Source organism: Equus quagga, chromosome 16 (assembly GCF_021613505.1).
Source record: "Equus quagga isolate Etosha38 chromosome 16, UCLA_HA_Equagga_1.0, whole genome shotgun sequence".
NCBI classification, from domain to species: Eukaryota; Metazoa; Chordata; class Mammalia; order Perissodactyla; family Equidae; genus Equus; species Equus quagga.
This window is the reverse complement of record NC_060282.1, coordinates 41,010,704-41,026,146: the sequence shown is the minus strand read 5'-3', so window position 1 is coordinate 41,026,146 and position 15,443 is coordinate 41,010,704. Positions and strand designations below refer to the sequence as shown.

Sequence of the window (15,443 nt, the reverse complement as noted above, 5' to 3'; positions counted from 1 at the left end):
ATCACTTCCTCCAAAAAGGTGCCTTTGCTCACGCTAATCAGAACTGAAACCTCACTCCTGAACCTCCAGAACACTTCCTGGCTACCCATGTGACTGTCTAATAGTTGTGTCACATTATACAGGTCTGGTTTCCACTGTTGGAGGATCAGCTCTTGACTGGCTGAAGAGTGGCTCACCACCCCCGAGCATTCTTGTGCAGTAGCACGTTTGTGTTCAGTAGTGCATTCTTGTGCAGTAGTGCATTCGTGTTCAGTGGTGCTCAGTGGTGCATTCTTGTGCAGTAGTGTATTTGTGTTCAGTGGCACATTCTTGTGTAGTAGTGCATTCTTATGTAGTAGTGCATTCTTGTGCAGTAGTGTGCTCATGTGCAGTAGTGCAGTAGTGTTCAGTGGCGCGTTCTTTTGTAGTAGTGCATTCTTATGCAGTAGTGCATTCTTTTGCAGCTATGGGGCAGTATCTGTGGGATGCAGGCAGCCTGTGGCATCCTTGGAATCCACGAGCAGGTGTTGTTGGCAAACTGAAAACTTCCTCTGCTTCTCAGGGTGGGCTTGTACCCCCAGCTTACACACACTGAGCCCAAAGCTTACATCCCCACGTTTCTATAACAACCCTGCTTACATTCTTGTTCCATTCACTGAGGAACTCCTTACCCTGGCCTCTACATTAACATCATCTTTATTTCTACCCCCGTCTGGAAAGAGCAGGCCTCGTCCCAGGCAGAATCACTTCAGGGAGCTGAAATGTTTATTTGCCTTCTAACTTTGCTACTTCAAGATGAGGATGGCCACAGGCATCAAAGGGAGTAGGAGCCCCAGCTGAATTTCGTCAAACCACACTTTGGCCACCTAACCCAGCCTGGTGAAGATCAGAGAGATTTAAATTTGCCCTGAGTTCAGGGAGCTGTTGCAGAGGGAGGCCCGCCCGGTGGTGAGGAGGTTGTGCCGTCTCAGCTGACAGGCTTAATAAAATGGGCTCCCACTGTGCCCAAGCCTTGTCCTCAGTACTAAACTGGCAGCCATTTGAGTCTTGTTGAAAAGTAATGTTAACCTTGCAGAAGGATGTTATTATTAGGACTCCCTCAGCTTAGGGGGCCGGGGATCATGGTGGAGGCAATGGCTGGTGGTAAAGGGTCCACATGATTGTTGGATTTACTGTCTCCCAGTTCCCACCACTTCTCACATCTCCACAGCTACTCCCCTGGTCCTCTCCCTGCATTAGAAACCTCCCTGCTTCTGCTCTTGCCTCCATACATCATTCTTGGTTCAGCCTTCAGCCACCAGATGATCATGTTAAATGTGAAACCCTTTGCTCCAAACCCTCCAGGGGCTTCCATCTCCCTCAGACTAAAAGCCAAGCCCTAGGGTGGCCCTCCAGACTCATGTTACTCTGTGACTCAACTCTCCCCCTTTCCCGAACTTCCCCCTTCCCCTAATCTTTACTCAAAGATCCCCTTTTTTTGAGAAGGCCACATGCATGGACAACGGCTTAGCTAAGTTCATCAGCACGTGGGAAAGAATCATACCCTAAAGTTGCTGACTGGAAAGCTCTTGTCTTCAGAACAAACTTCAGGCAATTATGAAGTCAATTGAGTGGATCTGACCAGCATTTTCTTAAAATGAAACAGGATAGAAAAATGTCAAAGTAAAGGCACAAATTGTTTTGTGAAACTTTTGTTTGAGTTGTGTGTGTGTGTGTGTGTATGTGTGTGTGTGCTTCTTGCCAAGGGTCTCAGATCACAAAAGTTTGAAAAAGACAGTTCTCGTCTGCTGGTCACCATGCTTTTGAAAGGTGACTCAACTGAGTTGAATATACAGAAATGTCTTGTAATAAACACCAAGTGTTCTGTCTGGCATAAGGGAAAGTCGGCATACTTGTTTCCTGGGCTTAACACTTTCCGTTGTAGTTCCTCAAGAAGTCCCAGACAAAGGTTAAATATCTTTTTTCTGTGCACATCCAGGCACCCTTCCCCTCACTGTGCAGCCTGGAAATGACCAAAGTTAGCTGCCGTCTAGCATCGGCCCACAGTCTAGACTTCAGGATGACAGTGACACTCAGCCCTACACTTAAAAGCGTCCTGCGTATCTCAACTAAAATGATGCTTTCTCGCACCTACCATACTGTGTCTTGGGGTGGGGGTGGTCTTTAAAGATTCAAGCCGACCACCCCTACACCTTGTTTGGTTGGGGCTAGGGGGAAAGACAGCTCCAAACTCTCTAAGATCCATTAAGGAGATTTTCTACTTTGCTGAAGTGGTTCTGATTCCATGCGTTCAGTTGTTTAGAGCCATCCATACATTTGATGATGGCAGTGACCTTTGTGTCTGCCAGTGGGTAGGAGGACCCAGGGCCTTCTGAACCCCTTCTCCCCTTTTTAGAGAATACCTGTGCAATTACACCAATCCCTGATTGTCCAGATTCCGTCTCAAGCAAGGAACACCTGAAGTGGAGTTGTCTAAAATTGGTTTTCTTAGGCAGTCTTTGGGGTCACATGACCAGCCATGTCACCTTCACCTCATCCACTCTTACTTTCAAGCTCTGAACCTTAGTAAAGGTCTGATTATTATATTCATAAATGAAGATTTAGAATACAGGAGTCGCTTTTTTTTCTTTGATGTTTTAATTAAAGAGTAAAAAACAGGTTTTTTTTAACATTTTGTATTTAGCAAAATTGCTTACAGATCAAGAAAGAATAAAGGGTTTATATAGTCAGCAAAGACGGGGAATATTAAATCTGGAAATTCTTAGATGGCCGGGAGGGAATTGATTGCTGCCTTCGGGACTCACTTGGAGGGCTTCAAGTCACCCTGTAGGACTGCAGAGGGCGCAGTTAGGACCCGTGGGTAGAAGGAGGCAGCCACCAGCCTGAGAAAGGGACAAACTTCCCAATAGCTAAAGAGATTGAACTCCAGAATAAGCTGCCTCCAAAGGTCATAGGTTCCCTGTCCCTGAGAGGGTTCCAACAGAGGTGGTGACTGTCCACCCCGGTGGTAACAGGCTCTCAGTTAGGTGATACCAGGTGCCTCCAGCAATTAAAATGTATGAGTTGAGATTTTTGGTCTGGGAGGAAGGAAGAAGTAAGAAATATTTTATTATTTCTGGGGATGGGTAGAAGGATGAATGGGCAGAGCACAGAGGATTTTTAGGGCAGTGAAACTACTCTGTATGATTCTGTAATGGTGGCTACGTGTCATTATGCATTTGTCCAAACCCACAGAATGTACATCACCAAGAGGGAAGCCTAATGTAAACTATGGACTTTGACAATGATGTGTCAATGTAGGTTCATCAGTTGTAACAAATGTATCACTCTGGTGGGGGTGTTGATAACTGGGGAGGCTGTGCATGGGTGACAGCAGAGGGGTATATGGGAACCCTGTACCTTCCCCTCAATTTTACTGTGAACCTAAAACTACCTAAAAGAATAGAGTCTCAAAAAAAAGAAAAGAGGAGTAATAATAAAATTAACTTTCTGTTAAATCTAAAAAGTATATATATTATTTCTGAAGAAATGCAGTAGGCTAGAACAATGTCATTTGGTGTGGGACCTGCTGCCAGTGTTTGGGGCAGAAATCTTATGACCAGTTGAACTTTTTGGTGGAATAATGCGTATTTCTGGTAATTTATGCTCTGAAAAGATGAATTAGTATTTAACCTCTTGTTCTGTCTAACTAGGGTCATTGGTTTCCTGGAAGCTATTGTTTGCATAAAATTTGGACAAGATCTCTTCTCTAAGACCCAAATACTCTATGTCGTGCTTTGGCTTCTTTGTGTGGTAAGTCATTACTTTATTACCTGAAAATTTTAGCTAAACTCCCATGGTGTCTCTTAAGAAAAAAAAAAAAAACTCTCTTGTGCCCAAAGATTCGTTAGAATTCATAGACAGGATGTTCTACTTGTAATAGCCAGAGCTTGGCCACCTGTCCGAAGTTCAAGAATAAACACATAGGACCACACGGCTTACAAAGTGGGTCACCTTGGCACATTCTGGTCAAATGACCTCAGCAGGTGCACCATGCGTGCATTTATTTCACTTATGGGAATTGGTCCACATGTGCCAAAAATTTCAAGCCTGCCGTGAAGGGACAAGGACAATTACAGTGCCCTGTAACATACAAATTACTGTACATGGAATTATGTACAAAATGACGGACCATAGTTTATAGGCCAAATAAGATGTTTTTGAAAGTAATCAGAACATGCAGTTTCTGCCCTGAGGGCTGGCTCTACAGAGCAAGCGTGTGTAGGGCGAGCTTCCTCTCTGAAGGGAAGAGCCCGGAGCCTCCAGCTCCATGGTCCTGGGACTTTTCCCTCATCTTTGAAATGAAGTAAGATCTTACCCAGCTTGAACATTCTGTGAAGGCCCTTCTTGATTTAATTGTATTATTCCTTTGGAGAAAAGTTTTCTTTTACATTTAAGCTTGAGTCCACAAAATTAACTTGAGCTTTCTTTATAATTACAGAAAATTTTGGACATATTTGGAGGTAAATGGAATAGATGACCCCTCATGTACTCATTATCCAGTGTCAACAATTATCAACTCACAACCAGTCTTCTTTCTCTATATTCCCTACTCACTGTCTCCACCTTGAATTATTTTGAAGCAGCCACCTTTAATATTTCAGGATGTATCTGTAAAAGAAGATAAGAATGCTTTTTTATTTAATGCAACCACTGTACCATTATCACATCTGAAAAAGATTGAACAATAATTCCTTAAGACCATCAAGTATCTAATCAATGTTGAACTTACTAATACTTTCTTAAGTTTTAGACTTTTTAGCCGTTTCTTTGACTCAGCGTGCACTATTGCTCTTGTTGGCTTGCCTTTTAAGTCTCTTTTATTCTCTGGTTTTCCCTCATCCCCCGCGCTCTCTCCTTTGTGATTTATCTGTTGGAGAAACCAGCTCTTCTGTCACACAGATGTCCCCACAGTCTGTGTTTTGCTGATCTCACCCTGTGTTGGGATTTAGCAGCTCTCTCTGTCTTCTGTATTTTCTGTAAATTGGTAGCTGGATCTAAAGGCTTAATCAGATTCAGGTCTAATATTTTTTTTCTTTTGGCAAGACTAAACTTTGTATTTTTTAAGTGTTTCTTATTGCCTTTCACAGTGTCTATTTTTAGGGTTACTTGTTAGAATTCCTAACCATGCCAGGGCACCTTGAACCTCTTCTGTCCTGTTTCATCTTGAACAATAGAAGGAACTAATGATCTCCTTTGTACTTAAACTCCAGACTTAATGCTGGAATGTATTTTTTCGGTCCCAGTGAGATAAGATGTAAGGATTGGTTAAGGGGGTGTATCAGATGCGCCTGGAGATTTTCACCTGTGCTTCTCAGATTTCTCTCTGGCTTGTGTGCCGTAGGTCTGTGAATTGTAGCGTGACTACTGTGCTGGGCAGAGGTGGGTGCTGCCCTCACCTGGTACCAGGAGCCATGGACCACAGAGAGCTGGAGGCAGGTGGGACTCCGGGGACCAGGGCAGATGCCCTTCTCACGACAGCCCCCCGCAGGCCTCCCAGCACACTGTGCACAGCTTCCCCCGGGCATCCGCGGCCAGAAAGGTCTTCCTAAGGCTGCGTCCAAGAAGCCCTCTCTGGTCACCCAAACTTGCAAGGACCCCTCCAGTCTCTCTTTAAGTTTTAGAGACTTTCTCCCCTCCAGTCTCTCTTTAAGTTTTAGAGACTTTCTCTCTGTTTTATTGATTTGGTACTTAGCACATGCCGCCTAATGTTGGGGATTTTTCATTTGCCTCAGTGTCTGTGTGGTTAACTTTATTAAGGTTATGAACCATTTCTTGGGCTCCCATCAAGCTCTCCTTCACTTAGCATGGTCTCTTTAAGTCGTTCATTCATTCACAAAACATTTGCCGAGTGCTCATCAGAGCTGTGCCTGATGCTGGACCCACACGGATAGACAGTGATAAAATTTATTAATGCTTACCATGTGCCAGACACTGTTCTAAACACGTCTCATGAATCACATATTTCATCTTTACACTTTGAAGGGAGGTACTTTATTATACCTTTTTTATGGATAAAAAAATAAAGGCACAGAGAGGTTCACTAACTTGCCCAAGTTCATACACACAGTAAGTTGCAGAGCCAGGGTTCAAACCCAAATAGTCTGGCTAAAGAGTTCCTGCTCCCCCTCCAAGGGTGTCCCCCTCTGAGGATCTCTAAGTCCACATGGGAATTTCAAATGCAGACTACTTATGTTAATATGTGAGCAATCGTACAAAAGATGTGTGTGCACAGAGCTAAAGGAGCACTTGAGAGAGACCAGGCGAGCTGGGGTGAAGGCTCCCTAGAGGTGACATGTGAGCAGGATTTTAAAGGATCACAGTGAACAGCTCTCCCATCCCTCAGGTGCCCCAGCTAAAACCTAGGAGGGTGCTTCCTCCCCTCTGTCACTCTTCAAATCAGCAGGTCATTGGATTCGATTCATTCAACCACATAGCCCAACTCCATCCCCCCTTTCCATTCCCACTGCCTCTGCAGCTGTCTAGACGCCCATTTTCTCTCCAGTCTGCCCTTAAGATCCATTCTCTATACTGCTGCCAAAGTGATCTTCCAGAAGTCAGATCTGAATCTCTTTCTCCTGCTGAGAATCATTCCCTATTGTTGGGGGCTTGAGAGTGCCCAGTAGCACAACATTTTTCCCCACCCAAGTTCAGAATAATTAAGAGAGAGGCAGGGAGAGGAAGCATGTGGAGATCAGAATAGCATCTTTATTACTGAGAATCCACATTTTTTAATAGCAGCTTTAGATGCATGGCAAAAAGGGGCTTCTGAATAGTGAACCCCAGAATTAGACATGCTTGCTCTCCAGCCCCCAGAAGCAGGCCTCCCCACATTGTGCTGTTGGCCTAGCACCGAGGGAAAAGACAGGAAGTGCCAGCCTCCTTATCTCGGATTCGTCAGTCAAGGCAGAGTGAGTGAGGGGTGAAGAGAAGCAGGAGAGTTATACCAGGAAAGCTCCCTCTGTGTAGAAAGAAACATCAAGAAGGAAGAAGGATCCCTCTACAAAACCTACCGGCTGAAATATGAAATCTTGCTCGTGTGTTTAGGACTGTTATCATCTGGACCAGTCATCAAACCCACCCATGTGTGCTCTATACTAGGGTTGTGCAAACTACTCTTAGTTACCTCGACTAATCACCCTTCCAGACTTCTGTTGCCTGCGCCCATGGGGCTTCCTTTGCCTGGTCTGAATGCCCTTCCCTGCCCTCTCTCTCCTAGTGAATCTTATGCCAAGACCAAACTTAAATTCATGCCCTCCATGAAATATGCCTGACCTGCGGGGCAGACTAGGTAACTCGCTCCTCAGGGGACCAGTCGCACTTTGTGCACATTTCTATGAGTTCTAACCCCACTGTAATGTAATTTGTAGTGTTAAATCTGTCTCCTCAACATTGCACTTCTTGCTGACAAGAATAAGTTTTCATTGTGTTTTTATCCCCACTGACTCTAGCACAGTGCCTGAGGCATAGGAAACCCTGGGCAAATGCATGGAGAATAAAGGAATGAGTTCGAGAGACAGAGACCAGGCAGAGTACAGGGAGGTTGAGAGACAAGCACGTACAGTGATGTGAAGCTGTGCCAGTGGCCCAGTGTCTCGGAAGATGGCGACCTGTTTTGGGAGCAAGCTTGAGGAAAGCCAGTCAGAGGTGGACAGGATAGAGCATGTCTGCCTAGGAAGGACTGCGTGTGTTTGTAGTTGGAGACCCAAAGAAGATTTTTCAGTGGGTAGACAACATCGCACTGAGAAACTGTGGAGGGTGGAAGTGTCTAGAGGGGAAGAGGGATTGGAGGTGGGGTGCAGACTGAGAGTGTCGCAGGGTTCTCCGTGAGAAATGACTGAGGCCCAAGGCAGTGGCAAAGAAAGGGCTGGATCGAGAGCTGTTCAAGAGCTCAACTCAGCAGGATGCCATCCCATTGTGATAGCTGGGAAGGGACTTGAGGGAGACTCCAGGGCTTATCTGTGCCACTGGGGTGGCTGTCGGTGCTAATAAGATATTGAGGGACATCAGAGAACCCCATTGAAAGGAGATGCATTTGGTTTGGGGCATTGGGGTTTGACCAACTGCTAGAACTTGTAGGTGAAGGTGTTCTGTATCATGGAAAATTCTAGTCTGTGCAGTAACATTGCAAAGACTCAGTCGGCAGTGGAGAGGAAAGAATTGGGAGCCATCTGTGTGTAGGGCACGGTTGAAGCCATTGGATTAGGTAAGAGTTGTCTGGGGACATAGCGTGGAAAGAGAAGCTGGCTGAGAGTGGAATTCTGTGGAGCGACCACATTTAGAGGCCAGGCCGAGAAACAGCCACAGGACAACAGGACTTTGAAGACAAGCAGATCCCCCAATTAGTGTTAGTAGTGATGAACACCATTGTAGGGGGACCTGGCCACAAAAGAGGCCCTTGGTTGGGATGATTAGGGTCCCCACTGCCTTGCACATTTACCAGTTAAAGAAGAAGAATGGAAACAAGGTCCTGGAGCTTGTTCATATTCATGCCCTTTATTAAAGATCAAAATTGATCTCAAACTCAGGAGTGAGGCAAACATTTTTCACTAAGAGATTGTTAAGTTATGCCGTGCCTCCCACACTACTCAGAGAAACAAAACCCCTAATTATTCCCCTTGCCTGCTAAGAGCACATACACAGAACTTGAGATTAATGTGAAGCGTATATCTCGTATGCCGGTTGCTAAGCTCCTCCAGCAGCAGTTGTGTGATCAGTCCTGGGAAATTTGAATGCCCATTGCCATAACAAGGAGCTCAGCCGTGCACATTGCTGCCACACCCCTGCTTGTGTCCAGCCTTGGCTCGCATCCCACGCATTTTTCTTCTCTCTCTTTTTTTTCTTTCTTTTCTTTAAACAAAATCTGTACAATTGCTATTTTAAATCTGGGCCTTGACATTTTAAGTGGGTAGGTGCTTAGATTTCCACAGGTGTAATTGCAAACCCATAAATTACAAGCTTTTGTCTCCTAGGACAAGTCTAAAATGGGCCTCTTGTACCCAGGTGAAGTGGTAAATTTGGCAACCATGCCAGCCCTTTGTGTGGCGATTGTGATGATAAGCGCCTGTCACTCACCACCTGCCCATGTTTGCGCACGGGCTGCAGAGCTGTGGGCCCAGCTGTCTGTGGGTGAGCAGCCCCAAGCTGCCCCGCCTGCTCTCCCAGTCGGGTGCTGGGAAAGGAAGAAGAGGCGCCCCTCACGCCTTCCCTCTGGTGGACAGAATTCAGAATTCGCGATGATGGCCAGCCCCGGCCTCGCTGCTCCCTTGGTCTAGTGGAGTGACCCTTCTCAGGCCAGCCTCCCCACCCCCCTGCACAGCTGCTCATTGGTCTGGGGAGGTGGAACCATCCTCCTTGTCCTCCGTGTGAAACCGAGGATGGCCTGATTTGCTCTCTGTAAAGGACCTAATGCATACATAGGCTTACACACTGCAAATCCTCTAGTCGTTTCCACTCTTTTCATGCTGTGAAAATGGTACTTTTAATGGTGGTATGTGTTGGAAATCTGAGCAAGTACTCTAGTAATTTTAATATATTCATTTATTGACTAATTTTTTGATGGGCGGGTATGAGCTGCTTTTTCTTTAAATCTCTAATCTGTGTGCCAGTTTGTGTATGGGTTTAGTATAAAATGAGCTAGTGGGTCTTCTTGTGTGTCATGTTACCTCTCCACCCTGCTGCTGTGTTCACTTCACTGGTGTGGAAGGAGAAGGCCAGCTGGAACGCTCGGACTCCTGTCTTTTTTGACACTTAAGATGATGCAGCAGACACTTAGTACATATTGTTAACTTAAAGGAACTGGGCCGGAGCTAGTCTACAAGCTGTGGGGAGGAGACCACGGCCCCTGCCTTCCCTGCAGTGTTTGCTCTACCCTCCAGACTGCGGGCCGTGCAGAGCGGATGCTGCTGATATTGGCTCTTCCCATGATGCTTTTCTTTCTCCAGGGATGGATAAGTGGACAGAGATAGAAAGACATACAGACATAAAATCAATATTTGCTTGATACCCGTCAAGGGATATTAGGAGACCTGTGTTCTCGCTTCAGTTTCGCCACACATTAGCTTTTTGTCTTTGAGAAGGCCCTTCACCTCTCTGATCCTCAAAAAGAGAAGATTCCACCATGATTTCACAACTGTACCCACGGTTGGGCCATCCCCAACCTGGGTCCCCAACAGGAAGTTCAGTGGAAGAGATGGAGTCTAGACAGCAAGGATGGTTGAGTGTCAGTTGGTTCCTAGAGCAAGGCATTCTGCAGAACTAATGGTGGAACAGGCGGTCAGTTTGTTGGGTTTGGTTGATTCACTTACAGTCAGGAAGGGGAGGCCTGGCTGAAGGGCCTGGCCAAGAGTCATCTGTCCTCGCTCTCCTGACTCACACGCTCTCACTCTCCTTTGGTATTCATCTAGGCAGCCAGGAACTTTACCCTGACTTTCAGTTTTTTGACACATTTTTAGGCTTTGGATTCTTGTAGATGCTATTCTTCCCTTAAATTCCAGTATAATTTAGGGATTGGGGGGAATGCTGAGTCCCCTTGGGCCATGCCCTCCTTATTTCACTCAGGGGCTTACAAGGTGTTTTTATTTTCTCTTTATTTTCCTGTGTACTTAAACAAGGAAGACAGAAGAACCAAGATGGGGTGAGCTTGGGACCACCAGGACTGTACAGCAGTGCCAAACCGGGGCACAGTGTCCTGCTGGGCTCTGCCTCTGCTCAGCGGTGGTCTGTCCCAGATGCCTCCAGCACTACTGGGACCCCAGGCTGAGTGAAACTTCTTTCCCATTCAGAAATCCTCTTCCCCACAGAAGCTGACCAACTGAGACCTTATAACTCTCTCCAGTGATGGGGCAGGGTGGAGAGGACAGGCCATGAAAATCAGAACTACAGGCTAGAGTCCTACGTGTCCTCTGAAGCAGCACCTGCAGAGCTGTCCAGAAAATGCACCCCCTTATCCCACATCCCAAAATGGCCTTGCACTCTGCTGGTGGAGTCACAAGTAGGAACTGTGGTCTCATCATAGCTCTTCTTGTCAGAAGCTTTGGGGATTGTTCCCCCAACTCATCTCCTGGGGTCCATCACTGCCACGTCCACCCATTTTGTAGCTGGCGTCCTAGGAGAGATGACAGAAACACATCAAGCCATCTTGTATAAATTCCCATTGAAACCTTGAAGTTCTGGGAAATGGAATTTTTTTGTGCAACCTCATTTATAAAATGGTTTCATGCTTGTTTTTCTCTTCCAGGCTTTCACCACCTTCCTGTGTCTGTATGGCATGGTTTGGTACGCAGAGCACTATGGTCACCGAGAAAAGGTATTGAAGGAAAGGCAGGGATGGTCTTTATTCAAAATAATCACATCCTGCTTGGAGCTTTAGCCCAGAGCATAGTCACGTGAGCATTTGGCCCTGTGAGAGCCGGGCTTCGGTCTCACCACCTTAGACACTGAACCAGTTCAGAATTCATTCCGTCAGTTGCTGTCCATGCTTGTGACAGCCCTGTTCAACAGGTTCATATTTTACCTTCCTTTTGTAAGGGGTTTAAAACTTAATTCTTTGTTTAAAAAAAACAAAATTGTGAGGCGAGCCCTGGACCGGTTTTTGGAAGGCTGGGTTTTATTCCCAGCCCTTCCACCTCCGGCAGGCCTCTGTGTGACCCAGCCTGGGCCTCTATCGCTTCACGGTACAGCGCCTGCCCTGCCCACCTCATAGTAGATACAAGGATTGGTGTTGAGAACAGATGTGAGGGGGCTTAAAATGCGATAGAAGTCTTGTCAACTATAGTATTTTTTTAAGTAAAAATAACACCTTTTGTCCTTTATTCATACCTGTAGTCTAAGGAACTAAAGGCACTTTCTAGAAGATTTATTTTGCATCACCTGGGAGATAGCTTTGGTTTTACAGCTGAGAAACATAAGCATGAGGAGGTTCTGTCACTTGCTAATGGTGACCCTAGCCCCAGAGAGGCAGGGACGGAGCATCCTCCCATTTTTGCCTGCCCCCCTTCCTCCCAGGCAGCACTTGAAATCCCGTCGCTAAGCCTGCCTCTCTCCCTAGACCTACTCAGAGTGTGAAGACGGCACCTACAGTCCAGACATCTCCTGGCCTCACGGGAAAGGCACCAAAGGTATCTCTTTCTTGCTCAATGTTGAAAACTTTACTGGGTCTTCTCCCTCCTGAGGCCCAGTAAGGAGATTTAGAATCAGTATTTATCCTCTGAATGTTGATAAATGTATGCTCTGAAGGGTTGGTCTCAAACCTGCTCGTTGCATGTTGTCTGTTAATTATTAATGAAACATGCAAAGTACTTGCAGGATCTGCCCAAGAAACTTGCCTCCTAAGAAGAGGCTCTGTGTAGCGCTGCCATTTCTGAGGCAGGAATACATAACGAGGCCTGCACCGTCTCAAGCACCTTGATGGGAATGTTCTTCCTCTTCGCTTTCATCTTGAGTGGAGAGGGTTGGGAAGAATTGTGTGCCAGGAGGAGAAGCCTTTCAAAAGAGGTGGATCGATTTAATCATGTTTCTTTAAGAGGCAGACCAGTATAAGTGGGATTTCCGTAGTAGTAAGGAATCTCCCAGTGATCTCTCTCCAAGGAGAATTTTGGAAAGATTTGGGGCCACCTCGTTATTTTAAAGAATTGGGCTTCTAGAATAATGACCCTGAGGAGGCTCCACTGGATGTAATTCCTTGTTAATTGTTATGAGCTGACTGGAAGGCTTAACTGAAGGGAGGGAATTATGAACGCCGGAGGCTGTGAATGCAGGCTCACAGAATTGCTCGGAGAAAGAGGGCTAGAGAGGAACGCAATACTGACACAGTTGCTCCCAAGTTCTTTTGGGGTCAAGCTTTTTAGAGCCCTCCCTGGGGAAAACATAGCATACACTCCACTGGTGCCAGTCACCCTTTTTGAGATGGCTTCTCCTGAATCGAGTTGATCAGCAACCCGTTTTGGAATGCTGATAGATGAGGGCAGAGCGGTTCCCCAGAGCTCCCTTATGCAGATCCATCCCCTTATAGATCGTCCTTGGCACTTCCCCGCACTTCTCCATTGAAAAGACTAAAAGAAGCAAGCAGCAGTAGAGGTATATTTTAATGAAAAGTAGACAGAATAGTAGAAAAAAGAAAAAACATCTTCAGAGTGGTAAAAGTCTCTTGGACTAAGCCAAATGCCACTTCATGGAGACAAAAACTCAGAACTTTTTTTAATGGCTGTCTTCAAAGATTTCCTTTGGGGCTGGATCTGAGCCCTAGGGCAGAGAACCTTTTAGCTTGACTGCTAGGCCAGGGGCTGACCTCTGAGGAGAGAGCCAACCCAGTGCCAGGAAGCTTAGCTGACCTCCCAGGCCTATACACCTCTGCCTGGAATGCCCCCGCCCCCACCTCCCCTGGCTCCACCCCCCACCAGGCTGATGCCTGCTGAATGCTGAGCATGCAACCAATGTGGAAGTCTTTCTCTGAGCTCCCAAACAAATAATAGAGTGTGATAAATGATGCTGTCCCTGTAGAATGTGAGATTTGGGGCGTGTGGCATACTGAAGTGTGTGGCTCTGGGGCTGTCTATCATGAGCAGCAGGGGCCTGATTTCTAAAGGTGGCCCCCAGATCAAACAAGAGAGGGCATATAATATCTTTAATTTTATAAAGTGAAGAATTCTTTCCAATTTAGTGATTAGAAACTCTGACACGTAACAGGTCCTGTTTGTGAAAAACTAGGTGAGGCACCTTTGGCTGCAAGGGCAGGATGGGCACCCGTGTAGTATAAGTTTTCATTATTTCTCCTTGATGCTTTGATTTCATTTGTACTCTCACTTTCAGTCCCTGTTACCAGGACCGTGACCCACCCTACACAGCATGAGTGTAAAAATTGTGCAGGAACCCCCTAGACTCTGTGGGGCTGTCCCCTTGCATACCCAGGCACCAGCTGTACTCGCTCAGTGCTGTTTCTGCGCCTTGCCTTAATTTATGAATAAGGCCACTAGATGGAGTGCAAGGATCAGTGGAAGAGCCTGCACTTTGCAGGCAGGCCTAAGACAGCCTGGCCAGGGAGAGCCACAAATCACAGGAGTGAGCCCAGGACCCCGTAGCCCAAAGTGACCATGTGTTCTGATTCCTTTGGCCAGGTTCTGAAGACAGCCCACCCAAGCATCCAGGCAACAACGAAAGCCATTCTTCCAGAAGAAGGAATCGACATTCCAAGTCAAAAGTCACCAATGGAGTTGGAAAGAAATGAAAGACCCTGGTTAATTAAAGATGTTCCAGAGAGTGCCTAGAACTGAGAGGGAAACGGAATCGTTTGGACCTCCCTGTTAGGAGGTCAAAACACATGCAAATAGGAAGAGGAGTGGGGACTCTGGGGTCATTATTTGAGAGTGTAAGTCTTGTTTCCCACAGACCCAGCCTCATCGGGCCGATCATTGCCTGGGGTCCTTTGCCAGTTTGGGGTCTCTTCTAACTTCAGCACTTGGCATGCGGTCACTGGTAGCAGTTCAGTGTGTTCGAAGGAAAAGGTAGCTATGTACTCAGAGTTGCCAAGAGCAGCTTTGTGCTTGTGTGTAGTATGGACGCAGATTAAACATCTTCATTCAGAAGGGGCATTGACTATACAGTAGTGGACTGATCACCAGTTCTCATTTTTATGACTCTGCCTTTCCATGTGATTGGTTTAAGTTTAGGCCACTTTTCTGTCTTTTATTTCGTTGTTATTTGTTTTTAAGTTAGGACGCATAAAAGCCTTCAGATGCCACTGCTGAAATTGAACTGGAGGAGGCCTCTCCGCTCTTCTAGAGAAAAAAAGGGGAGAGTTTTTGTGTTACCATTTAGCAACCTCATCCCGTTTTAGGACCTTACACCATACGGCGGGGGTAAACCTGTCCAAGGAAAGGCTAGCTACCTGCATAGGATCCTAGGCTTCAGATCAGAACCATTTTTGTTCCATTACAAATGTGATTTGTCCAGACTTATCCACAGTGCACACAAGTTAGCCTGTTCGAGAGGCAGTGCCCACCGTGGCCTCTCCCTCCAGCCAGGTGCCTTTTATAGTTGGTTTGGGTTCCTCCATGGTGTGTTGCTGACGTGTCTTTTAGTCCCATGTGAGGTGCTGGTGAGTATTACCTTTCATCGTGCCATGCTCTAGAACATTTACCTGATAGTTCACCACCTCTGATGAATCCCTGTTTTAAATAAAACAATTCACATTAAAGCCCATCAAAGATCTGTCTCCATCAAATGGTCATTTCTCTGCATCTTTATGGTATTTTCCACTGCTCTTAGGCAAGCACTGTATTTTTCAGGTGACTTTAGGATAATCTGAATGTGTATATGTTTTATAGTGAGAAGAAAAAATGTATTTTGGAGGGCTTACCCACACATAGTCCTGTTTCCTGACCTCCCAAGTGATCAATAAGAAATGAACAAGATAGTCATTGTTTTCT

General features: G+C 46.1%; 1 protein-coding gene across 1 annotated transcript in view; it reads left to right on the top strand.

Moving 5' to 3' along the window:
- The window catches only part of PTDSS1 (phosphatidylserine synthase 1), a 66,113-nt gene extending 50,892 nt beyond the window's left edge, over window positions 1-15,221 (top strand). The window contains exons 10-13 of the mRNA XM_046641876.1: window positions 3,672-3,771; window positions 11,258-11,326; window positions 12,068-12,137; window positions 14,133-15,221. Of these exons, the coding sequence (XP_046497832.1) occupies window positions 3,672-3,771; window positions 11,258-11,326; window positions 12,068-12,137; window positions 14,133-14,242 (349 nt within the window). The 3' untranslated portion in view covers window positions 14,243-15,221. The remainder of the gene's footprint in view (window positions 1-3,671; window positions 3,772-11,257; window positions 11,327-12,067; window positions 12,138-14,132) is intronic.
- The last annotated feature ends 222 nt before the right edge of the window (window positions 15,222-15,443 follow it).